The sequence below is a fragment of the Rhineura floridana genome, chromosome 10, assembly GCF_030035675.1.
Source record: "Rhineura floridana isolate rRhiFlo1 chromosome 10, rRhiFlo1.hap2, whole genome shotgun sequence".
Classification (NCBI taxonomy): domain Eukaryota; kingdom Metazoa; phylum Chordata; class Lepidosauria; order Squamata; family Rhineuridae; genus Rhineura; species Rhineura floridana.
The window spans coordinates 45,003,983-45,030,026 of record NC_084489.1 but is presented as its reverse complement, the minus strand read 5'-3'; the positions used below and the strand labels follow the sequence as shown (position 1 = coordinate 45,030,026).

At 41.8% G+C, this 26,044-nt stretch overlaps 2 protein-coding genes across 6 annotated transcripts in view; one reads left to right on the top strand and one right to left on the bottom strand.

Moving 5' to 3' along the window:
* SOSTDC1 (sclerostin domain containing 1) overlaps positions 1-17,199 on the bottom strand; it is a 75,616-nt gene extending 58,417 nt beyond the window's left edge. For 3 of the 4 annotated variants that reach the window (XM_061586813.1, XM_061586812.1, XM_061586815.1), the window contains exon 1: positions 16,852-17,199. The gene's annotated coding sequence lies outside the window, so the exon portion shown is untranslated. Of the gene's footprint in view, positions 1-14,532; positions 14,590-16,851 lie in introns of all 4 variants that reach the window. The other variant, XM_061586814.1, reaches the window with a different exon arrangement.
* Positions 16,638-26,044, top strand: part of LRRC72 (leucine rich repeat containing 72) — a 29,173-nt gene continuing 19,766 nt past the window's right edge. For both annotated transcript variants that reach the window (XM_061586810.1, XM_061586811.1), the window contains exons 1-2: positions 16,638-17,024; positions 20,942-21,015. In XM_061586810.1, coding sequence (XP_061442794.1) covers positions 16,980-17,024; positions 20,942-21,015 — 119 coding nt within the window. In that variant the 5' untranslated portion in view covers positions 16,638-16,979. The remainder of the gene's footprint in view (positions 17,025-20,941; positions 21,016-26,044) is intronic.

Genomic DNA, 26,044 nt, shown 5'->3' with positions numbered 1-26,044 from the left:
TTATCTTCTCTCCATCCACCCTCCCAACCTTGTATCTTCTCATGGGACCAGATCTGTTACAATTTGCAAATCTTAACTTAAGGTTTTAAATTAATTGTTCCCACCCCCAGATACAGTAAACTGCTTTTGAGACTCCACTAAAAAAATAAAATGCAATAAATACATACATTCTTGGAAGCTTTCTATTAACAAGGAAGCCTACAACAACAGCTATCTAAATGTTGTTCTATTTCTGCCTGGGAAAAATTCAAATAATAAATGGCCTCTCTACAAGCACAGTCTAGATCAGCCTTTCCCAACCAGTGTGCCTCCAGATGCTGTTGGACCACAACTCCCATCAGCCTCAGCCAGCATTGTCAATGGTCAGGAAACATGGAAATTGTGGTCCAACAACATCTGGAGGCACACTGGCTGGGAAAGGCTAGATGGTCCTCCATTTCTTGTGGCTGGTTCAGTGTAATCTTTTTCTACCTTGCACACATCTGGGCCAGCAGCAGCATTGGTTTCACTATGTTCTCGGGAAGCTTGCTCAGCTGCTTGGGTATATCCTGCTCTTCCCCAAGAAATGTGAGGTGGGATAAGGTGGTGGTCTCTTAGTTTCTTTTGGTGGGTGAAGGGAACCCCCATGGGAGTGCTGTTGTTCTTGGCTTTTTCTACACAATGCTCCAGCCAGTCTGACAGGATGTGAAGGCATCCAGACCAGAAGTGGGGGTGTGAGAGGGTGATGCCCTTAATGTATGCATTAGCTGCTGGATATAACATGGCATCTGGAAGCTTAAAAGGTGAGGCAGATCCTACTAGGAAGAGTATGGAGGTGGGGGATGGCAGACACAGACATGAGGAGGGTGAGAAAAGTGCAAGGAAGGGCTTTACAAAGGAGAAGAAAATATAGACAGGGGAAGAAGACCTAAAAGGAAAGTTACCTTTCCTCAGTGAGGGCTAAGGAATCAGGAAGAGAAAAGGGGGAAAGAGGGAAGGGTCTGGGGCTCTTAATTCCAATGATGAGACAAGAGAAGTGATAGAACATAGGGAACCTGTATATTTACACAGAAAGATTCTGTGATGAAGTGGGGTAATCAACCTCTCCGGAATAAAGGCCCCAATAGATTCTTGGAATTTTGGGTAGGGTGATCTGACTCTCCAGTTCATCTGCCAGGTCATAAAGGAGTGTGTGTGTGCATGGCACATTATTCCAACTCCTTAGGGCTGAAGTTCAAAAAGCCATTCACCACTATGCTGTGGTATTTAGACAAAACTGCTTCCAAAGGGCCCAATCAAGCATGATGCTAAAAGAACTGAAGGCTGAACTAGAGACAGAATATGGGCTGTGCCTTGTCCACCTAGTACTGTCCCTTGAACATAAAGCCCACAGGACAAAATATTTCAAATGAACCAGAAGAAGGGGAATGCCCAACTTAATGTCACAATTTCCCATAAGGATTCTCAGCTTTGCGTCATGCTGACTGCTTCATGAAAAACTGATACTGTACCAAGCTGAGTTTTATCAAAGACTACCTAGTAAAGGAAAATGCAACTCAAATTTCCCCAATGCCATTTTAGGTACTAGTATAGATATCCCAAGTGAGGGCAAAACTAATAGCTGGAAGTGGTCCTCTAGGAAGCTTCTGCCCTGCCTTCTGAGATTTCTTTTGTCAGATTCCGTCTCAGCAATCTGCCCTGTCCTTTCATGAAATGACAGCCCCTGGCTTGGGCATGAATACAAGAGTCCATGCAGGGAATCCTATATATCCTCAGGAATCTCTGCTGCATATACTTCACCTCAGTAATCCTGGGGTATTTTGAAGCATCGAGCCAAGGGTCTGACCCTAGCAGGGCTAGACCCCTTTCCCAGCAACTGATGCTCCATCTCCCTTTCTTGGCACTCATCCTGAGCTCCCTGGACATCCTTGGGGGGGTTGAGGTCTGGTCTGAGAGCTGGGTTGCTGGGCTCCACAAATGTTGAACTTGTAGTGGAAACCACAGGGTGACTGGAGCATTGTCCCCGACTGTTGAACACCCAACAATGAAATGAGGTTGAACCCACTGTTCAGCCATCTTGCTCTGAAGCATGAACTGCTGTGTTTGGACCAAAAGGAGGTTATGCTCTGCCCTTATCCCCATGGGATCAAACATAGCAACCCAAACTCCAGCTGCTAGTTTTGATGCTATCCTCATTTTGAAGATACTATCATATCTAATCTATACCAGCCCTCAAAACCCGTTAAAAGCCCTATAAATTATGCCTAAATATTTCACAACAGCCAAACCTCTAAATGGATGGGTGTGAAGGACTACTTCCATATAAACACTGGCAATGGATACCCAGTCGCCCCATTGTGATCCACCAATTATGCTTAACTTTCACTGACTTCCTGGCCACCTCCTTTATCATCTTCTGACAAAGATGGCTGAGGGGAGACTTTTGGGGAGATGCCTAGGGGGTCTTACATCTCCCCCCTCCTTTATGGTGAATACTGCACAGGTTGATAATTGTATCTATCACTTGATTAGTTCTGCATAAATTCTGGTATCACCCTTATTGGAAATAGCCAGAAATATATTTCAAATTTAAAATTAGTGATACAAAAAATCTTTTCAGTCAGTTCTAAGGAGATGTTTGAAGAATGCCATCTAGTGGCTAAAAACAATCTAGAAACAAAAATATATTTTATTTTTCAGCTAGTTAAAACATGCTTGTTAGACTAGTAATATAGATGGCCTACCTTTAACACAAGCTATCACAGGGTGGAGTACAATAAAACAAATTTAAAACCAACAATTACATCCATCAACACAATAATAACACAACCACCTGCTGCAATGTGAGAAGGCTCTTTATGACTTGCCATATGCTAATATAGCTCTGTGTGTGCACGCGTGTCTCTGTTTCATCCCACATGTGCATTGATGTTACTTGTAAGTTGCCTTGAAATTATTAAGGTAAGAGTCAGTAACTGAAATAAATAAAACAAGAGCAGATAAAATCAATAAACAGGAGACAATACAAAAATGCTGTATTTCAAAACTGAAACTAGAATACCCTACAAATACCTGGGTGTGTCTTCAGCTGGTGACAAAACCCAAAAAGGGCATTCCACACACAGGATGCCTCTCAGACAAGGTCCTTTCCCATGTTGCCACACAGCAGATCTCACCTGGTAATGGGGTAACAAGAAGGGTCTGTCCTGGTGCTCTTAACAGGTTGACCCAGGAGGAAACACTCCTTCAAATATTTAGGTCCCAAGTAATATTGGGCTTTATAGGTCATCACCTGCACCTTGAATTTCATCTAGTAGCATACTGGAAGCCAGTGCAACTTTTCCAGGATCAGTGTCACAGGATCCCATTAGCCTATGCTTAACAATCTAGCCTTCACATTCTGCACTAGCTGAAGCTTCTAGATCATCTTCAGGGCAGCTCCACATAGAATGTATTACAGTAATTTAGTTGGGAGGTAACCTGTGCATGAGTTACTGTGGCAAGGCTATCTCTGTCTAGGAGTGGCTACAGCTGGAGAACAAGCCAGAGCTGGCTGAAAGTCACTTGAGTGTCTATTGACAATACTGAGCATCCCCCAGGCTACATACCGTCTCTTTGAAGATGAGTGCAATTTCATCTAGAACAAGCAGTTTACTCTATTCTTGGATATTATTATTCATTATTACATCCCACCCTTCCTCCCAGAAGCCAGGGTGGCAAACAAAACATTACAAGCACTCTAAAACATCTTAAAACAGACTTTAAAATATATTAAAACAAAACATCTTTAAAAATATCTTTTTTAAAAAAGCTTTAAAACATCTTAAAAAGTATTTCTAACACAGACACGGACTGGGATAAGGTCTCTATTTAAAAGGCTTGTTGAAAGAGGAAGGTCTTCAGTAACTGCTGAAAAGGTAACATAGATGGTGTCTAATATTTAAGGGCAGGGAATTCCAATGGTTGACTGTAACAAAAGCTAGCAAGAGAGCAAGGAGAAGTAACAGGGCTGAACTTCCCTCTCCTGATAAAACCCATCCATCAGGGCAACCAAGCCCATTTTGGTTCTGAAACTGGCTCTGAAATGGGTGTAGATAATCAGTTTTCTCCAATAATTTCTAAAGTTTCACAGTCACCATCCTCTCAAGGACCTTCTGGAAAACAGGGATATTTGCAACTAGGCAGTAATTGTCAAAAACCTGCCGATCCAGGGCAGATCTCTTGAGTAGCAGTTGCACTACTGCCTCTTTAAGGACAGCAGATACCTTCATTGTTTCTGAAGAAAAACAGAAGTATAAACATGGCCAACATTAGGAAGAATGAGGTAGCTGACTCAAGCAACATGTTGGGGGAGGGCAGATAGAGAGCAGCAGCAAGGTGCTGGAGAATAGAGCTATGTGTGACAAATGGAGGAATTGGTTAAGAAGCAGAAAGCAGAGAGTAGGAATAAACGGACAGTTCTCCCAATGGAGGGCTGTAGAAAGTGGAGTCCCTCAAGGATCGGTATTGGGACCTGTACTTTTCAACTTGTTCATTAATGACCTAGAATTAGGAGTGAGCAGTGAAGTGGCCAAGTTTGCTGACGACACTAAATTGTTCAGGGTTGTTAAAACAAAAAGGGATTGCGAAGAGCTCCAAAAAGACCTCTCTAAACTGAGTGAATGGGCGGAAAAATGGCAAATGCAATTCAATATAAACAAGTGTAAAATTATGCATATTGGAGCAAAAAATCTGAATTTCACATATACGCTCATGGGGTCTGAACTGGCGGTGACCGACCAGGAGAGAGACCTCGGGGTTGTAGTGGACAGCACGATGAAAATGTCGACCCAGTGTGCGGCAGCTGTGAAAAAGGCAAATTCCATGCTAGCGATAATTAGGAAAGGTATTGAAAATAAAACAGCCGATATCATAATGCCGTTCTATAAATCTATGGTGTGGCCGCATTTGGAATACTGTGTACAGTTCTGGTCGCCTCATCTCAAAAAGGATATTATAGAGTTGGAAAAGGTTCAGAAGAGGGCAACCAGAATGATCAAGGGGATGGAGCGACTCCCTTATAAGGAAAGGTTGCAGCATTTGGGGCTTTTTAGTTTAGAGAAAAGGCGGGTCAGAGGAGACATGATAGAAGTGTATAAAACTATGCATGGCATTGAGAAAGTGGATAGAGAAAAGTTCTTCTCCCTCTCTCATACTAGAACTCGTGGACATTCAAAGAAGCTGAATGTTGGAAGATTCAGGACAGACAAAAGGAAGTACTTCTTTACTCAGTGCATAGTTAAACTATGGAATTTGCTCCCACAAGATGCAGTAATGGCCACCAGCTTGGACGGCTTTAAAAGAAGATTAGACAAATACATGGAGGACAGGGCTATCAATGGCTACTAGCCATGATGGCTGTGCTGTGCCACCCTAGTCAGAGGCAGCATGCTTCTGAAAACCAGTTGCTGGAAGGAGGGGAGAGTGTTCTTGCACTCGGGTCCTGCTTGCGGGCTTCCCCCAGGCACCTGGTTGGCCACTGTGAGAACAGGATGCTGGACTAGATGGGCCACTGGCCTGATCCAGCAGGCTCTTCTTATGTTCTTATGTTCTTACATCTCCTAAGTGGATTTGCTTCCCTCAGGTGTACTATTCTGTTACCAGTGTTAAAGTTAGGTTCAACTGCCACACCAATTGGCTTCTGAATATGGAATGGGCAAAGCCATCATGAAATTGCCTCAGGTCATAAAATGTGTTGGGCCAGCGGCCTTGATGATGAACTTAGTTCTGCTTACAGACTAGGGTTATATTTGATCCAGGTCATGAAACAGATCCAGAAAGAAATGTTAAAGAAGAATATGCTTAACCTGCCCTTTTCCCTTTCCCAGCAAGGTTTAGTCAGAACAACATCCCAAAAGCAAGGAATGTGTAATAACTACTTATGTCGAGCTGTTGACAGAGGAGGGATGCTGTATGCCAGTTTGCAAGTGTTATGATTTGGGTGGCATTTTCTGTTGGGAGGAAGAAGGGAAGTTAAATTATTTTACTGCCTTGAGGTACTGAGAGTAATATAAGTAATATGAAGATGGCAAAGGATCAAGAACACATGTCTCTAAAGCTACTGTCAGTGCTGAGCCATAGGCAGAAGTCTGAGTGAGCCAGGAACCAGGAGTCATAGGTCAAGCTAGTAGTCAGGCCCAGAGAGTTAGAACCAAAGAACGAACCAAGAGAGAGGCTTGAGGAACAAGCCAGAAATCAGGAACAAACAACAAACTAGGAGCAAGGAGCAAGCTAGTTTTCAGGACTGAAGGACAATCAAGTATACAGGAACATGCCAGAGCTCAGGAAGACCTGTTGCAAGGCTCAGCTAGAATAGGAAACCATCTTGTTATTCCTTCCTGTCCAGGAAGATTCAATAACTAGCTTGGGCATGCAGTCAATCTGAGGACTGAGAATACTTCACTGATAATCTACAATATGCAATGCAGTAGCTCACCACAATGGGCAATTGCCCACAGATGACAGCAGCTCCAGACAGCTACTTGCATGTGTAAGTTTTCAGCTGATAAAATAAATTAAGGTTTTCAGTCTGTGGCTGCATCCTTTGCTATCACTAAATGATTTACTTATGTGTATAATGTGGCTTACATATAAAATACAATACAAAATACAACTAACATGTAACATACAAAACAGCAAAATGAAGATTTTTTTAAAAAATGGGAAAAGTAAGTAAAACCCAGATAGCCCAGATAGTGGGGTTATGAAAATAAGTGTCAAATATCACTAAAATATAAACAATAACAATACCCAAAGTATAAGAAAAGGTTCTGTATATATATATTAACACACACATCAAAAACTTTGTAATTATATAACTATGAAACAACAAAAATAATACCAGTCTAAATTATGATACGTCTCACTAGCAGAACAATCCTTTTCAACTTCTTGTCTTTTTCAATATTATATTTTAATTGTCTCAACTGTGCTTGTCAGAAATGATCACAACAGGCGAGGGCATCCAAAAAACAGTATTTTAATGTGGATCTCACTAGGCAGGCAAGTAAATTCACATAGGAGCAGATTCAGTCATCTTGTTTTCCCAAAAGCCAAATATATAAATACTTTAATTTTCTTATAGGCTCCTTTGTGATTAATTCACGTGCAGCTTTAACAGACAATTTGCAGTAGCGCTTCTCAGTGTATCATAGGAGCTGTTAGAGTAGGGAGATTGCCGCACAAGGGGAAATGTTAAGAATTAGAAATGAGAGATGGATCCCCAAAGCAAAAGAAAACTGTGTAAGTTGCCCAATCTTACAAGATGTCTGGAAATTGCAGTACTCTCTGCTCCAAAGATTACACTGCAAGAGAAAGCCAACTTCCAATATGTTAAATCATATATAGGCATCATTGTTGTCTCTAATTGGAAGCAGACCAACCCTGTGCTTGTTCACTTAGACATATAACTGAGTCCAATAGTACTTACATCCAAGAAAGTGTGTAGCCTTAGTAGTACTATATCAATAGACATAACTGAGTACAGAATTGCAGTTACAATTGGTAAAGAGGTTTCTCTTACATTTGAATATCATTGTTCATTTACATATCACCTTTCTGCCAAGGTACCCAAAGTGGTTAACAGTTTTAAACTATTAAAACAAAAATGGTACAAAATACAGGATAGAGTTCTCTTAGGCCATAGATGATTGCATCAGGAGCTGACAATATGTGACCCTGAGTTTCTTTGTTTCTGCATTCCCTCAGGGCACACAGGTCTTTTTTAAGCAGCCACAGGGAAGGTGGGGAGGGACTGCCCCAACAGTTCTCTCAGACCACTGATGGTAGCTTCAGAAGCTGATCATATGTGCTCCCTGGCCAATCTATTAGTCTGGAAGCATACATCTCTAGTTTCTGAAGATTGCTTGGTTTGCTTTTTTATATATAATGAACGTATAATACCTAAATGTGAGCAAGAGCTAGCTACTATACCAAATAAAGTAGATCCTTGTGGGGTGGACTGAATGAACAGCATACGTTGGCAAACCACGCTGCTGTTCTCAGTACACTATCTCTCAAGACATTGCGATCTGACCAGTGGAAAAACAGGATGTGGTTAACTTTATGGCTGTAAACGATACTGACATCTGTAGTGGTTAAATAACTGCCTGCATATTGCCACGTAGATAATGCTGTTGTACTATGTATGTACGTGATGTTATACAATAGTTAAAGGTCATAGGCTGTTTATGGAGAGAAAATAATCCACGCCTCCAAGCGGAGGTAAAATAAAAGCGGAGACGAGAATTACGAGGGGGGCTCCGAAATTGAACTCTGGTCTCACCGTGTCTCACTGTGTCGTGATATCTACATCTGGTGACCCCGACGTGATTCAGAACAAACACCCTCGTACCCACTGGCAGGATCAGCCAACGGTGCACCTCAGCGTACAGCTCCCATTCGTGAGTATGGGGGGGGAATTGTCAGCTCAGCAGAAGGTTCATGCACAAGAGCTACAAAAAATTTTAAAACAGGATACCTCAGCTTTTATAAGTCGTTCTCACATTGAATCATTGTTAAAAACAATTCAATGTCAATGTCCATGGTATCCAGAGCAAGGATCACTACGTCAGTCAGATTGGATAAAGATAGGGAGAAAATTACATGAAGAACCAAGAGCACCTATTCACCATCTCTTATTATGGCAAAAGTGTGCTGAGGCCATTAGTCATTTAGGGATAAAAGAGACATCGCTGTTTGCCAATTCTGACCAGAAAACTCCTCTTTATCCCCAACTTTCTTTACCTACACCTGAAAAGGATATTGAGAAATTTGTAAATGCTCCTCCATATAGCCCTCCAGTCCAACAAGAACAGGTTACTGGGAAGGTTAAAGCAGCCATAGCTCAGGCTGCAGCCTCAGGATTATTATCTATGGAAGAAATGGGAGACTGGGAGGGTACAATTTCAGCTTTTCCCGTTACATATCAGCCAGATCCTAATAATGCTAATAATCGCATAGCAACTTGGACAGCTCTTCCGTTTTCTGTTATTAGAGAAATAAATAAGGCAGTAAGAGAATATGGGATTACGGCTAATTATGTACAAGGGATGTTGGAAGGAGTAGCTACTGGATATAACATGATCCCTCAAGATTGGAAGGATCTCTTTAGGATGATTTTGACTCCTTCGCAATATGTAGTTTGGGACCAAGAATTTAGACATGCTGCTATAGCAGCTGGGGATGCTAATATCATTCCCGAGCAAATTTATGGGTCAGGTAATTTTGCTACCATAGCACAACAAGGGGTATTGCCTGAAGCCGCATTTCATCGAACTGCTGAGTGTATACAGAAAGCATTTAAAAAGGTGCCTGCTGGGAAAGAACCCTTACGTTCTTTTACGAATGTACGGCAGCAAGCAACAGAGCCCTATTTTCAGTTTGTTGACCGTTTGAAAGAGGCTCTGACACGGCAGGTTGATAACCCTCAGGCACAAGGGGAATTATTGTTAAAATTAGCTTACGAGAATTCTAACACAGACTGTAAAAAGATTTTGAAAAACATTATTCATAGACCGCAATATGAATTGGGAGACATGATTCAAGCTTGTGCAGAGGTAGGTACACATGTTCATGCCATGACATTGTTAGCTGGGGCATTAAGACAGGGTAACAAACCTACAGGCAATTGTTTTAATTGTCAAAAGCCTGGTCATTTCAGAAGGGAATGTCGGGCTCCTGGCGGAGGAGCATTTAAAGGTGGGGGCACTGTTACAAACCGGCCAAAGAAAATCTGTCCGAAATGTAAAAAGGGTTATCATTGGGCTAATCAGTGTCGTTCAGCTCCCATTACCAATACCAATGTGTCTTCCCGTCCTATTGAGGGAAACTGAACTTGGGGCAGGCTTCCAGCCCCGAATCTCAAGGAAGTGTACCCACCCCTGCTACTCAAGGAAGCGCTGGAATTGATTTAATACATGCAGAGTCAAAAGATGTTCCTTTGCCTGGAGCAGTTCTTTTAATGCCTACCACACTCACTGGCCCTTTACCAGAAGGCACCGTAGGCCTTGTACTACCGCGATCCTCTGCTTCCAAGAATAATATAATGGTGGTACCTGGTGTTATTGATTCTGATTATCAGGGAATTATTTATATTCAGTATTGGAGTCACCTTCCCCTTCAGTTGAAGAAGGGAGATTCTTTTGCGCAACTATTGTTATTGCCATATCGTCTTTTCACATCGAACACTTCCTCCCAAAAACGTACTGGTGGATTCGGATCTACAAGGACGAAATCGCCGAGTGTGAGTATTTCAGGTAATCCTTTCCATCCACAGGTAGCTGCAGTACTGGCAGAAGTGACCAGGGAGAAACCGGTTCGTAAGTATTGTTTAAACAATGTTATTTTTGAAGGTATTATAGATTCTGGGGCAGATGTCACAGTAATTGCTGAACATAACTGGCCATCCTCTTGGCCAGTAGAAGTGGCCCCTTCTGTGTGGGGAGTGGGCGGAGCTCAGGATTCAAAACGGAGTAAGGATTGGATACAAGTTGTTGCTCTTGATGGTGATCGTATAGCCCACATTCGCCCTTGTATATTGGACATTTCAGTAAATCTGTGGGGAAGGGATTTACTGGAGCAATTCCAGACCACCATTGTTATTAATGATTAGCCAACAAAAGGCAGCTCTTCCTTTACAATGGAAGACAGACATACCCATTTGGGTAGAACAATGGCCCTTACCCAAAGAAAAATTAGAAGCTCTGCACCAACTGGTAAAGGAGCAACTGGAAGCTGATCATATAGCAGAAAGTAATAGCCCTTATAACACCCCAGTGTTTGTGATTAAAAAGAAATCTGGAAAGTGGAGGCTCTTACATGATTTACGAGAAATAAATAAATTAATTGTGCCCATGGGTCCGCTACAATGTGGGACGCCTAATCCAAATTTAATTCCATATGACTATTCCTTAGCTATTATAGACCTGAAAGATTGCTTTTTCACAATACCGTTACAAGCGCAAGACGCACCGAAATTTGCGTTTACTGTTCCCGTATATAATAACTCTGGCCCTGCGCAACGATATCAATGGAAAGTGCTACCTCAGGGCATGTTAAATAGTCCAACCCTATGTCAACAGTTTGTAGACATGGCCCTGCGACCCTTTCGGGCTCAATACCCTACATTATTGGTCTACCATTATATGGATGACATCTTGGTGGCTGGGAGAACCCTCCCATCTATGTGGCAACAACACCTTACTGATCATTTGTCACAGTCAGGGTTGCAGATTGCCCCTGAAAAGGTACAACTCAAAGAACCATTTCTGTATTTAGGACATAAATTAATGCAATCCTACTCCACTCCTGTATTGCCCTGTCTTACTTTGTCAATGAAGCCAACTTATGTAGAACTACAACAATTCTTGGGTTCTATTAATTGGATTCGACCATATTGTAAACTTACCACTCAAGACATGGGGCCTTTATTTGAATGTTTAAAACAAGGACGTCAACCTGCAGATATTATTACTTTAACGGAACAGGCAAGGCAATCCCTAGAATTAGTTTCTACAACGTTAAAAGCTATTTGGGTGGATCGACAAATATTGAATAAACCACTGATTTTATTTGTTTTATTTGATGGAAGCCAACTTTTTGCTGCACTCACTCAGGAGTCAGGCTCCAATGCTACACATATAATAGAGTGGCTTTACTTAGCCCATACACCAAAGTCATCTATCACAACTTTGCCAATGCAAGCAGCAGAAATAATCCAAAAAGCACGATTACGATCAAGGCAATTATTAGGTATCGATCCGGTTGAAATTTCGTTGCCTCTTAAACTTTACACATGGGAAAATGCTGTTGCGCTTTCTGATGACCTTCAATGGGCTTTAGTCTCTTATTTGGGCACAATTTCATGTCGTTCCTCATCAGATCCACGGCTTCAAATTACACAAAAAATTCCTATCCAGTTTCAATCTGTAATCAGTTTACAACCCTTACCTGCGGTCACGGTCTATACTGATGGCAGTCCAACTAGAGGGGTTGTTGCATGGCACGAGCAGGGGGTTTGGAAGACAATTTTCACCTTACCCCAAACTTCCGCTCAGAGATCTGAGTTGGCCGCTGTTAGTATGGCGCTGTTGACTTTTGCAGATCAGGAGGTTAACATTATTACCGATAGTCTTTATGTTAAGAATGTTGTACTTGCATTACCCGGTAGTTATGTCTCTCCCATGCTGGACACTAATCTACTTGCTCTTATGCTTACACTTCAAAAACTCATACATACTCGGTCTTGTCGATTTGCTATATTTCATATTCGCAGTCATCAACCTTTCCCAGGATTGTTAACAGAAGGTAATCAATATGCTGATCAGGCTCTTCGTGCCCTCCTTTGCACACCCATAGAAAGTCATGCCCTTCATCATCAAAATGCTAAAGCACTCCAGAAGCAATTCCATCTTACTGCCCAGGAAGCCTCTGCCATTATTCAACAATGTCCCCAATGCACACAGTTAACTCTATCCCCAGAACCAGGAGTGAACCCACGAGGTCTCATAGTTAACCAGTTGTGGCAAATGGATGTTACACATTTTCCTACTTTCTCCCCATGGAAGTATTTGCATGTTACAGTAGATACATATTCCGGATACATATGGGTAACTCCTCAGAAAGGGGAAAAAACTAAGAATGTTATTAATCATGTCATTCGTTCTATTGCCATCATGGGCCAACCTCAGACGATAAAAACTGATAATGGTCCTGCATATGTTTCACAGCAATTTGCACAGTTTTGCACTAAGTGGTCCATTACACATTTGTTTGGTATTCCTTATAATTCTACAGGTCAAGCTGTCGTCGAACGTACCAATCGTACCCTTAAAGAGCATTTGCTTAAACAAAAACAAAAAGGAGGAGTACCACTGGGATTGGCCACCAAAGAGGAGTGGCTGGCACAAGTGTTGTTTACCATTAATCATTTAAATTTGTCTCAATCTCCCAATACTCATTTTTCCTTTTCTACTCGAGCGCAGCGGCATTTTCAGCAGTCGGAGTCTCTACCTGCCCCGCGGGTGCAGTTTCGGCAACTACCAAATCCAGAGTGGAAAGGCCCAGTTCCGCTTATAACGTGGGGTCGAGGTTACGCGGCTGTGTCTACGCCTGACGGTCCTGTGTGGGTACCTGCTAGGTGTATCCGGCCCTGGAAAGACGATGTCCTGGCACGATAATCTTAAGAATCCCATCCCTAATTTTTCTCTGCAACTTCAGGATACTGGGATGTCTTCCAGGAAGCGTGGTCGGAATGTTCCGCAACCTCCCGTGACTTGGGGCCAAATAAAGAACTTAGCAACACAAGCAGAAAAAGCAATGGAACAAGCCGGGGTGGACAAGACAACTGAGAATACCATTCTTGCTTTAATTGCGTCTTTAAATACAAATTCTATTTTTGTACTTTGCATTTGTTGGATTTTAGGAAGCGCCGGGGCTGACAGGTTGGGGCAGGAGTTGGGGATGCGGTTTCAACACAATATCTGGGTTCAGTTAGCAAGAATGACAAATGTGAGTGACTTTTGCATGACTGAACATGTACAGGAAATGGGTATGTTGGGAACATGTTTAATACCCGTATGCAAAGCACCTGGGGATATTGGGAACATTACAGGACTTGGGCGGTTCATGAATACTTCAGAGATTAAATATCATACTGTTTCGAATTGGGGAACTCCAACCTTCCAGCTGCCTGTTAATGCTTTTCAATTATTTACATCACATGTTGCAAATTCCATTAATAATACGTGTGCTCGGATGGTTAATTGTAGTCGACATAAGGTGCAGAAGGGATGTCTAAAGGTTGGGAGACCCACATGGAATTGTACACAGCACATTAACATATCCAGTATGTACGGACACATTCCTTTACCAGGTGGATGGTTTTGGACATGTGGAGAAACCACTTTTAATTATGTTCCCGCTAATATTTCTGATACCATCTGTTGCCTGAGTCGACTGGTTCCCATTTTCCTTCATAAAAGGGAGTTGCTAGCCCAACGTAGGAAAAGAGAAGCTGTTGCCATGCCGGCTGATTGTAATGACAAGGTGGAATTGCTTAATAAAGCAGAAAGTGTATCACTAGCCATCTCCCTTGTTGGACTTCCTGCATTGGCAGTAAGTAACAGCAATCAATTACATAAATTAGCCTGTAATTATGTTAAGATGATAAATGCCACCTCTCGAGCCATTGCTTTGTTAAATGAAGAGCAGGGTATATTAAGACAAGCTATCTTGGATAATCGTGCAGCTATAGATTACCTGCTATTACAACATCAGTTGGGGTGCGAAACTATAAAGAATATGTGCTGTTTTAATTTAACTGACAACAGTTTTGAAATCAGAACACAGGTAAAAAACTTGAAGGATCTAGCTAATAACATTTTGCAGGACGCCCCTACAACTTGGTGGCAGTGGCTTTGGAGTTGGCTGCCCACTGGATGGCTAAGTCAGATTCTTAGATATGCTATTCTTTTACTCATTTTAAGTATAGGCTTATGCTGTTTTTTACAATACCTTTTCCAGACGTGTACACCTGTTGCTCCGCGACCATTACGTAGTAATTACTTTTTGCTAAAAAATAAAAAAGGGGGAGATGTGGGGTGGACTGAATGAACAGCATACGTTGGCAAACCACGCTGCTGTTCTCAGTACACTATCTCTCAAGACATTGCGATCTGACCAGTGGAAAAACAGGATGTGGTTAACTTTATGGCTGTAAACGATACTGACATCTGTAGTGGTTAAATAACTGCCTGCATATTGCCACGTAGATAATGCTGTTGTACTATGTATGTACGTGATGTTATACAATAGTTAAAGGTCATAGGCTGTTTATGGAGAGAAAATAATCCACGCCTCCAAGCGGAGGTAAAATAAAAGCGGAGACGAGAATTACGAGGGGGGCTCCGAAATTGAACTCTGGTCTCACCGTGTCTCACTGTGTCGTGATATCTACAGATCCTATTCCTTATACTGTGTACAAGACGTGATAAAACCAATATTCAAAACATGGAAGATGAAGGGCCAACATGCTATTAGGTTTGATGAGTTACAAGGTTAGGAAGGAGTCTTTAGTGTGAATACCTAGCAATTCTGAAAATAGAAACATATTCACTACACACCCAAGTTTCAGCAAGCATCACATATTGTCAAAAAAAGACTTCAAAGTTAAAGCCTTAGGCATCTACTCCCAAAGGCTTAAAGTAGAATATTCTACATTTAAAAGTCTGCTGTGTGTAGTGATTAATCCTGCTGTTGGAAATGTTAGTAATGACATCATTTTCCTATAAGAAATAAAACTTTATTTCTATTCTGTTCTTTTGTCATTTGATTTGTCCTCCTAGAGTTCTAAAGTGAGAGTTTCAGCACATTTTTATTTTAACCTTTTTTAATATGAGACATCCATAATAAATATCCTGTTTTATGTGTGGTTTTCCTTCAGAGCCACATACACTCTTCTTCTTGGGACCATCTAATGTCACTCCAATTACCTAATGTCCTTTCAGTAACTAAAATAGGAAAAGAAAAAAAGATATGCTGATATACATAGGCTGTTGTTTATGTACTGCACAGAAAATGATGCAGATGAAACAGCCCTCCCTGCATGACTTCTCCATTAAAATTAAATTTATGCTATGCTATTGTTAGCTTTATCCATTCATCATTCTTTTTACAGTGGAACAGACAAGGAGATACTTGTACATAATTAGTTAAACTAGTGTCACCTCACCTTCCTCAGACCTGTTTGTCCCTTGGGACTGTCCTCAGGCCACACCCTTCATTAACCCTGCTACTTCATACTCTATACTTGGGTGTTTTGCTTGGTTGAAGGCCTCTGAGTTATCTAGATGGAGGACTGAGACAGGCGTGTAGAAATTAGCCTACCATACAAAGGGACAATTTAACTTGTTACTTCACCTACTCTTGCTCATAAGTGTCTGGTGGAGATACGAATGCAGCCCTGAATCTGAAAAAGGTTCCCCATTCCTGGATTACACTGAAAGCACAATTCTATGCATGTTAGCTCCTAGCATGTGCATTTAGGCTTGCAATCCTAAACATAGCTCCTAGGGAGGAAGCGCCAGTGAACAGTGTGACTTACTTCCAAGTAAACATACCGAGGATTATAGGGCTGCAATCCTCTACGCTTAATACCAAGTAAGACCACAATGAAATTAATAGGACCTACTTCCGAGTAAACATGCACAGGAACCAGGGGTTCCCAAACTGTGGTCCATGGACCACCAATGTTCCATGTATGTCTGTAAAAATACAATTAAAAATCATACAACATGTAGCACAGTCCATTATAATTGCTACGACAGGCAGAAAAAACATTAAGTGCTCCACCAAGACCCTTAGCAATTTTCAGGTGGTAGTGGTGGTGAGTTTGGGAACCACTACTGTAAAATGATTTATTGTGGCAAAACATTCCTGAGCTGGAGCCCACTTCATGGGGCACATTAAGCTTTCTCTTCCATTGGTAAGATTGCTAAATATTGTCAAATTTCAAACACTGCCGACCGTGGGGCCAAAAAGCCACGGAACAAGCGTTCCAGTTTCTGATGCTGCTATGTAACAGTCAAGGATACAGGCATAATGGCCTGGTTAAGGAGTCGTGATGTCATATGTCTGACGGGGAAAAGAGCTCTAGCTCAGTGGGGTTCAATCCCCGGCATCTCCAAGTAGGGTTGGGAACCTCTCCCGCCTGAAACCACACACAGCCGAGAATAAGCCCCACGACGCGGCCAATTAGAACTCCCTTGGCTCGGCGCCCCGAAAGAAAAGCAGCTGCGCAGCTGGAGTTATCGACATGCCAACCACAACGCTCACCTTACAACGCGGTCCCCCCCTTCTTCATCCCGTCACCAGCCTTCTCCCGCTCCGTCATTGGCGTTCTCTTTTCCCCGCCTTAGCGGCCGGCTTTGCTGTTACGGTTGCCCGGGAAGCCCCGCTCCGAAATGGCGGCCGTTTCTAGTGGCAACAAGAGCTTCAAGGGCGAGCGGGTGAGTCAAGCACACGCCTGTCACCGCGCAGGACAGCTCTGTGTTCGTTGTCTTTCCCTTGCCGGTTTCCTCTACAATGTGGCATCTCTGAGAGGGGGAAAAAAGGGAGTCATCCGATAGACAACATCGCGAAAAAGTTACACATGCGCCCCGTTTTCTAATTCCACACCTATTTCCTTCCTTTCATCCATTACACAGAGTGTTTCTTTGGGTCATATGAGCGCCTGGATTTCCTGTAGTGCAATCCATGCTGGATTCGTATTAAGTAGTATGCTGTTTTCCATCACCACGTATTCACCTATTTTTGTGCATGTATAAAGTTATATTTTAAAATGCAGTATTAGTATTTTCCCATATCATTAGGAGTGAATTTTGAGAATTTCTTTCTCTGGAGAAGGGCTATAGCTCAATGTATCTCCTTTGAATGGAAAAGGTTTCAGATTCAATCCCTGGCATCTTTTTGTAGGGCAGGGAAAGACTTATGTCTGAAACCTGGAGAACCAGGGCTGGTGAGCTAGAAGGACAAATGGTCTAATTCAATATAGGGTGGCTTCCTACATTCCTATAGCCAGAAGTGTAGTGGCAGATTCAGAAGTGCAGGGTCTCTTCATGTTAGTCACAGCCATGCCCACTCCCCCTATTTTGCTGTGGGGTTGAAAATGAGATCCTTGTTAATGCCATCTCCCACAACAACAGATGGCCCTAGGAGACAAGCACGAAAGAGGAGAGTATTAGCTACTGAGAAGAGTTTGTGCAGTGGCTGACTCACCTCCTTTCACTCTGATTGGCTGTAATCAGCAGGAAAGGACAAGGAAGCATGTTAGAAGATTCGTCTCAGTGGCTAACACACTTCTCTTTCATGCTGATTGACTCAGGATGCTAGAGACATAGGGACCCTTCTCCCAAAAAAGTAAGGGGTCTAAGATCCCCTGAGATCCTGGATGACCACACTCCTGCCTATAGCAGATTCCATTCCCTGCTTTCTAAAACCTAATTTATAACTTACAGAGGCATCTGTAACCAGTTTTCCTTACCTGCCCAATCATGTTTACATGCACTACTATACTGTATGTGGTGGTCCATTCACTGGGTAATGGTAGCACACTAGTGACACATCTGCCAAAGCTATTGATCACTCGAATGCAAAATTAAAGTGAATGTACCAGTGAATGTGGTAAGTGCGTTTAAATGTGACTGGCATGTTTGCAAAGCTTTCATGTGTAAGAGCTTTGTTTATATCCGGTACAAATAAAGCCAAAATTAAAGGGTTAGGGGCTACCCTATGTCCCTTGCCACCCATTCCCAATCAGACCATGCCTCTGCCTTCAGCAGAAGCCTCTGATCCTGTTGAAAGGCAGGGAGGGGAAGGAGCACAACAACAAATACTCAAGTTAGGAATATGAAAAGGAAGAGATAGCAACATTTGAGGCCACACAGTCAGGCATGACAGAAATAGAACTTGAGTCAAAGCTTCCACTTCCTATTTGCTTAAAACATTCCCTCATCAGTGCAGTGTACAGAAGTGTGAATAAAATTAATACAACAGAAATGCAGTTTAAAAGCAACAAATAAAATAAAATACAGCAGTATGACCAATGGTAAGGGATGTTGCAGTCCAGCAACATCTGGAGGGCACCAGGTTGGGGAAGACTGATCTAGAATAACTCCCATTCCTAGTTATCCTGAAACTCTTATTTTGGGGTTACTCAATGGCTACTGCTGGTGGCAGCTTTCTACCCATTAGATTGAAGTGACATTGGCCCCTCCCACCAGCAGGGATCAGCATATGCCCCATCCTACACCCAGCCATCAACAGTGGGGGGAGGCGGGGAGCAGGATAAGGACTGCCCTTACACAGTCAAAATGTTTCTCTCCCATGAGCTTAACCAACTGATACAATGTTAAGCATGCATAAGCAAATTAAAATGAATGGACATTTGTGTTTAATTCTGAATAGGTTCAGACTGACCATGTATTTGGTCAGACAAGATCGGCCACACAGGGCCTTCTCACAATCCCGCCAACAAAAACAGCCAGATTGGCAGGTACAAGAGAGAGGGCATTCTCAGTGGCGGCCCCCACTCTTTGGAACTCCCTCCCACAAGATCTCCGGCACGCCTCTTCCCTAAATGTATTTCGGAAAGCCTTAAAGACCTGGCTTTTTCAGCAGGCCTTCGGGGTATCCGGGGAGGGTTAATCGATATAATTGTAATGCCTCCTACCCAGTTTTAATATTGTTGTTGTAGATCTATTGTTTTTATTGTATTACTGTATTTTATTAATTGTATTTTAATAATTTTGTAAGTCGCCTAGAGTGGCCATTGGCCAGATAGGCGACGAAGAAATTAAATTTATTATTATTATTATTTGACATTCATGCAACAAATTCCACAAAATATCCCTTCTCATCCCAACAACGCTAGACTTGCTAGATGCTCTCTGCTGTTCTATACTTATTGCCTGTGCAAGAAACTCTTTAGAGCTGAGGCAGAGTCTATGATATTAGTACTTATGGAAAATTTCTGTAGGAAAAAAAGGTATTTGGAAGAACAGTTCTCTCCACAGGCCTCACTGTTCCAGTAGAAAGCAAGGGATTGTGAGCCAAACAAGCTAGGACTTGCTCTGAGGTTCATTTTGGTCATGCAGACATGTCTCACATTACAATCTGTTCTGCCCACGGTTCGGGTTAGAGGATGAACAGAGATATATGGAAATGAGTCAGGGAGAAAAAGTAGAATAGAATTACCATAAAAATGAAAATAATGTGGATTGCCCACCAAGGAGGATAAAGAGTACTAAAAGGAACATCTTTTTATCCTGAACTTACAGATAGTATCTGTGCCTTAAATGTCTGAGTGTTGCCTCAGGCTGTGAGGCACCACTAGTCGCTTGAAAAGCAGCCAGAATGGTTTTTCTGGCTGCGTTTTGAAGTGACACTGCCCAATGCTGGCCACACCTCCCTTCCCCACTGCTGCCTTCAGACCTTTCAGGACTGCCTACAGCAAAGCATTGGACCAATCACTGTCCCTGTGTGAGCCTGCAGCAGAGCGTTTCCATTGGCCACACCTGAAGACAAAAGAGTTGATCTACCAATCAGTTGTGAAACCTCCCTGAAATTGAATTAAAGAAAACTGGAGCTGATCCGACCAGGTTTTAAGAGTAAAAAGGGGCGGAGTTTGACTAGTGTCATGTGCCCCCATTTGGAGGAAAGAGAGGTAGAGACACACTGGAACCGATTACAACAGTAAGTGTGTCTCTACCTTCAGTTTTGGCAGCCCAGGTTTCAGTCTGTTCATGGAAGAATGGTTGCCGGAATAGTCTGTCAGCTTCATTACTGCAAAGAATCCTAAAAAAGATTAGACAATATCATGCTTGTGTCAGTTTAGTCTATGAGAAGCGTTAGATAAAGAATTGCCAGCCAGCTAAGGGTCATATATATGAATTGGCCTAAACTCATATTCAGTCAGCAGCAGTAGTTTTATTTACTCCATAGGACTGGACTTTTAAACTATAATCACATGGCTATGGTTTACATATGTGATTTGTAGGAGAAAAAAACTTTTTCAAATTCCAATCACTGTAGACTAATCACAGGGCTAATCACAGAAAACAAAGAATTCATAGCTGAGAGCTGTATAGCAATTCTCATATCTGTATACATACATACATGGAAGATATCTTCTAGGAGCCAGTATTGCCTAAGGCACTTTGTGCTGTCTTTCCCACACTTATGCAGTAATGCATGTACTGAAGATAAATGAAGTAACAAGGATAAAAACTGGAATGTAATAGCTGTAGGTATTTTTTTATTTCAAAATAAGAGAAAGAGATCATGTAAATTCAATTCTTTCTTTCATATGTAAGAACATATTTTGTTTGATTATGGGCATAGTTTCCAACACACCATCTATTTTCAGGTTTTAGAAAAACAGTTGAAGATATGTGGCTTTAAGAAAAATAAAGAAGTCACAGATTTGTATCTTGGTGAAAAGTAAGTACATTTTTAGCTCATTCAAGGCACTGTTATGTTTGATTAATGACACATATCTTTTCAGGCTCAGCTGAAAAGGTGACTTTTTAGATGGACTAATCTTTGAAGTACTGGAAAACAATTCTCTTTTCGGTTCTGTGAAAATAAAATAGCTTGCTTCCAGCATTTTGAGGACCAGTAAATTATCATATAATTATTTAATATTTATTTTATGAGGCCAGCACATTCCCTAAGGCTCATCTTAGAACAGGCTAAATATCAGAATCCAGTAAAATAGCTCAAAATTACGGTCTATGAAGAAGAATAAATACGACATGATCCAACTTCCCATATAGCAAATTCATTTCCACAGTTTTTAAAGGAAAATTTCTTATTCAATACAGGTTACTTTGATTTAGAAGGCTGCAGATTTATTTGGTACGTTAGGGACTCCCACCTTCTACCACAATGTAGAAAAAAATCACAAGGCTAGGGGAAGAGGAAACATACATGCCCCTTTGTTTTGAGTTAGCCATTTCCCAATGAAAGTTTTCCCTTCACTGCTTGAATTCAGGTGGTGGAGGAAAGGGAAACTAGTGTGTACACATTTGAGTAAAATGATGGTAGGCAAGAGGTGTTTTTATATAATATACATACACACAATATTAAAAGCAACCAAGAAAATCACATTAAATATGTAATTAAAACACTGAGGGAAAAGCCTATGTACAAAACACAAAAACATAATGCAGCAAATGGAATAAATAACAGTAAGATCTGAGCAGATAAATTTCTCATTCCAGCTGTGTCCAAAGACTTTAATGAATGAATATGTTTTTAATTGGTGTTTAAAGCCATCAGGGTGCTACAGCAGAGAAGATCTTGTCTTACATTAGCACCTATGGGACATATCCATCAATAGGACTGTAAACAGGGCCTCTCCTGAAGATCTTTAAGCATGGATCAGTGTGGTGTAGTGGGATGTTCCTGCTTATATTGTAAATATGGTAAGTGCTGGTTATATAGAAGATATATGGTAAGTAGAGTGAAAGAGGAGGGGGGAGTACATGAGCGGTAGAATGCTGGATGATTGGCTGAGCGTTTGAATGGCTGGGAGTATAAATGGAAGAATGACAGTTGAATCTGGGAGGTGGTATTTGGAAGGTGTCGGGGAGGTGGTGAATTGAGAGGTCATGTTCGAGAGTGAGTCAGAGTTCTGAGGCAATTAGTAAAAAGTCAAATACCTAACAGAATATAGATGAAACCATACGCTTGTGAAACATTCCTTAAGTAATCTTGTTATTTCTGATATTTAATAAATTCTTATTTGGTTTACCAAAGGCCTGATCCTTGGCTGGGGGAATATACATACCAGAAGGGAGGGCAAGGTAATTACCAAGGCTGAACAGAAACTGTATCTAATGGTGGCAGCGGTGAAGGGAGAGATTGTAACAAGTCAAGTATCCAGAGCAACCCAGAGTTGTATGCTTTAAATATAAAGATACAAGGGAGTTGGGAACAGCATAGGCACACAGTCACAAAGTAACAAGCTATAGAGAGACTTAGGCAAAGTCTCTGGGAGTTTGGGTTACAGAAAGTGACTGGTGGTGCTGCCTAGCAGTGGGATCTAGGGAGATCTGTGCTAGAGCTGTAAAGGGTAAGAATAAACCTGACGTTCCTGTCTGCTGGTAGCCCCAAGTGAGAGCTTCACAGGTGATGCTGGGGAAGGACGTCACATGTAGCGGTTAAGGTGTTGGACTATGACCTAGGAGACCAGGGTTCAAATCCCCACGCAGCCATGAAGCGCACTGGGTGACCTTGGGCAGTGACGGGCCAGTTACTGCCTTCAGCCTCATGAAACCCTAGTCATAGGGTTGCCATAAGTCGGAATCGACTTGAAGGCGGTACATTTACATTACAACAGATACAAAGAGAGGTGGTCCTTGTGCACTAATTCCAAGCAAATGAAGTTGCTCCCAAAATAGATGCTCAAGCATGCCATACATTAGCATAACCTTAAAACATAAGTAACTTGCACCCCAGTCATTTATAACAACAGCTTATATTACTGGAGCCCTTGAAAAGTATTCAGGTGGCATTTTTTGTGTTAAACCAACATGAAGTATCATCTCTTGTACCAATAGAACTACTTTGTTATTGAGTAAAAATATTCCTCAGTTGTTTCTTCTTAAATGGCTATGTATGCAACATATGGATACTGGACCCTTTGATATGCCCCTCCCTTCTTTCCTGTATGTATCTTGCCTAAGACCATTATGAAGAACCTGTGACCTTTCAGATGTTGAACTACAACTCCCATCATCCCTGTCAATTGGCCATGGCTAGGGCTGATATGAAATGGGGTCCAACATCTGGGCTTAAGTGTACCTAACTCTTCTTCCTTATGTTTCTCACTGCCTAAATGAACTGTCTCTAGCAAGATCTTAAATACAGCCATATATCAATCTGCCTGTGCCTTAAAAGGACCTGTCATGGGTCAGCACCAACTGGGCAGCCGCTGGTGGCGGCACTACCAAGGTCTCATCTGCCAATCATAGGGTCCAAGACTGGGGAAGACACTCTTTTAGATACTTGGGTCCCAAGCCATTTATGATTTTATATGCTAGTATTAACACATTGAATTGGGCCCAGTAGCTCACTGGCAGCCAGTGCAGTGCTTTCAGGACTTTTGACACATGGTCCCATTGGGCTGCTCTTCTTATCATGCTAACAGCTGCATTCTGAACTAGCTGCAGCCTGTGGACCATCTTCAAGGGCAGACCCACATACAGTGCATTGCAATAGTCCAGATGGGAAGTCAACAGAGCATGGACAACTGAGCTGTCCTGATCCAGGAACACCCATAGCTCACAGCATGGTCATTTTCATGCCTCTAAAATTATAGTTTTCAGGATTGGGAACATTACTTGTAACTTGAATGACTTGATGTTCTATTGACTAGAATGGGGCTGGTATAGAAAGCTAATAAATTGTAAAGTCTGTGCATTAAAATTATCTAGTACTATTAATGAAGTGCAGGAAATTTTGCTTCAGAGAGCTGACATCTTAAGGAAACCGAATAGTTTAGTAGTAATTTGGAAAAGAATGCTCGAGGCCCAAAAGGCTCAGTTTATAAAAGGACGTGCAAAGACTAGAAGCCCTGCATAAAGGGGCAGGTTAAAAAATATTACTGGAATTAAACTCTCCTTGGAACAAATTAAATGCCTTTGGGTACAGTCCTCAGATGAGTTTCTCCAGATATACTCCATTGATTTCAGTGGTATGTCTCCAGACAAAGTGGTTGGAGGACTGCAAACTGATCATCAAAAAGATAAGAGTAGGCCTGGAGATACAGAAAAAATGAAGTCAATTAAAATTGTTTATATTTTTGGAGAAATGTAGAAATGTAGAAAAGCAGAGACAATTTGTTTTCTTTTAGATAACTCGCTAGTCATATGTGGGCCAAATGTGACGTGGCAGATTTGTGATCAGACACTTCAACATTTTTTGCTTTCACTATAAGAAGCCATTGGTGGGGGAGGCTGATTTGGATTTGAACCACATCACTGTGTGTGTGTGTGTGGCTTAACCTTTCCCCCCTGTGCCATTTCCCTGGTTTAAATCATGTTAACCCCTGAAGCTGTTATTAGTTGTGAAGTGGTAAGAAATATTGTACCTATCCTCTTCCTGTCCCTGCCCTTATCACAGAAGCACAATGGGGAGAGGGTTAACCCTATTCTAGTACTGTGGCCTCACATCTGCTTTTACTGACAGTGAAAGACACTGGGGCTTCTGGTCATGAATGTGTTCTGTTTCACATGCCCATCACATATAAATATAATTTGCAATGTGGATGTAATAACAGACTAAAAAATAATATTGTGAACTTCAATGCAGCTGTATTTTTATCTAAGTTGCTATCAGTACAATTGTAGAAGAACATTTATAAATATGTAATAAATAAATGATTACTTCCACATACGTAAGTAGCATTAGATGTGCAATACAATCCTATGCATGCTTAGTCAGAGTTAAACCCAAGGAATTCAAAGATTACTGTTAAGTAAACAGGATGAAATTTAGTAGGGATAAGTACAAAGTTCTATACCTAGGAAAAAGAAACTAAATACACAGTTATAAGAAGGGGGATACTTGGCTTAGCAATACTACATACAAGAAGGATCTTGGAATTGTTGCTGATCACAAGCTGAATATGAGCCAACAATGCGATGTGGCTGCAAAAAGGCAAATGCTATTTTAGGCTGCATTAACTGTTCGGCACTGGTTAGGCCTCATCTTGAGTACTGTGTCCAGTTCTGGAGACCTCACGCAAGAAGGAGGCAGGCAAACTGGAACAGATTCAGAGGAGGGCAACAAGGATGATCTGTTCCCTATGAGGAGAGGCTGAAAGAACTGAGGCTTGTTTAGCCTAGAGAAGAAAAGACTGAGGGGAGATACGATAGCAGTCTTCAAGTACTTGAAAGGTTGTCACACAGAGGAGTGCAGGATCTCTTCTTGATCATCCCAGAGTGCAGGACAGGGAAAAATGGACTCAAGTTACAGGAAGCCAGATTTCGACAGAACATCAGGAAAAACATCCTAACTGTTAGAGCAGTATGACAATGGTACCAATTACTAGGGAGGTGGCGGGCTGTCAAACATTGGGTATGCTTTAAGTTGGATTCCTGCATTAAGCAGGGGATTGGACTCGATGGCCTTATAGGCCCCTTCCAACTCTACTATTCTATGATTTATAAATATGTGGGGGGTTCAGGAATGCTCACATTGCATAGCTCTGCCCTCATCATTATTATGAATGCCTACCATGAGTTAGATGGGGATCTTCTGAAGCAGGGAGCCTCCTGTACTTATGAAGTTTCTTTGCTTGTTTTAGAACAGGATGTTTTAGAACAGATTTTCCAGGATGCTAAAACACATGGAGAGCCTCCACGAGTACAGAAGGCTCCCTTTTTCAGAAGATCCCCACCAACTCTTGGAGAATAGTTGCAATGGCAACAGCAGAGCTAGCATGCCCATCGCTGTTGCTCCC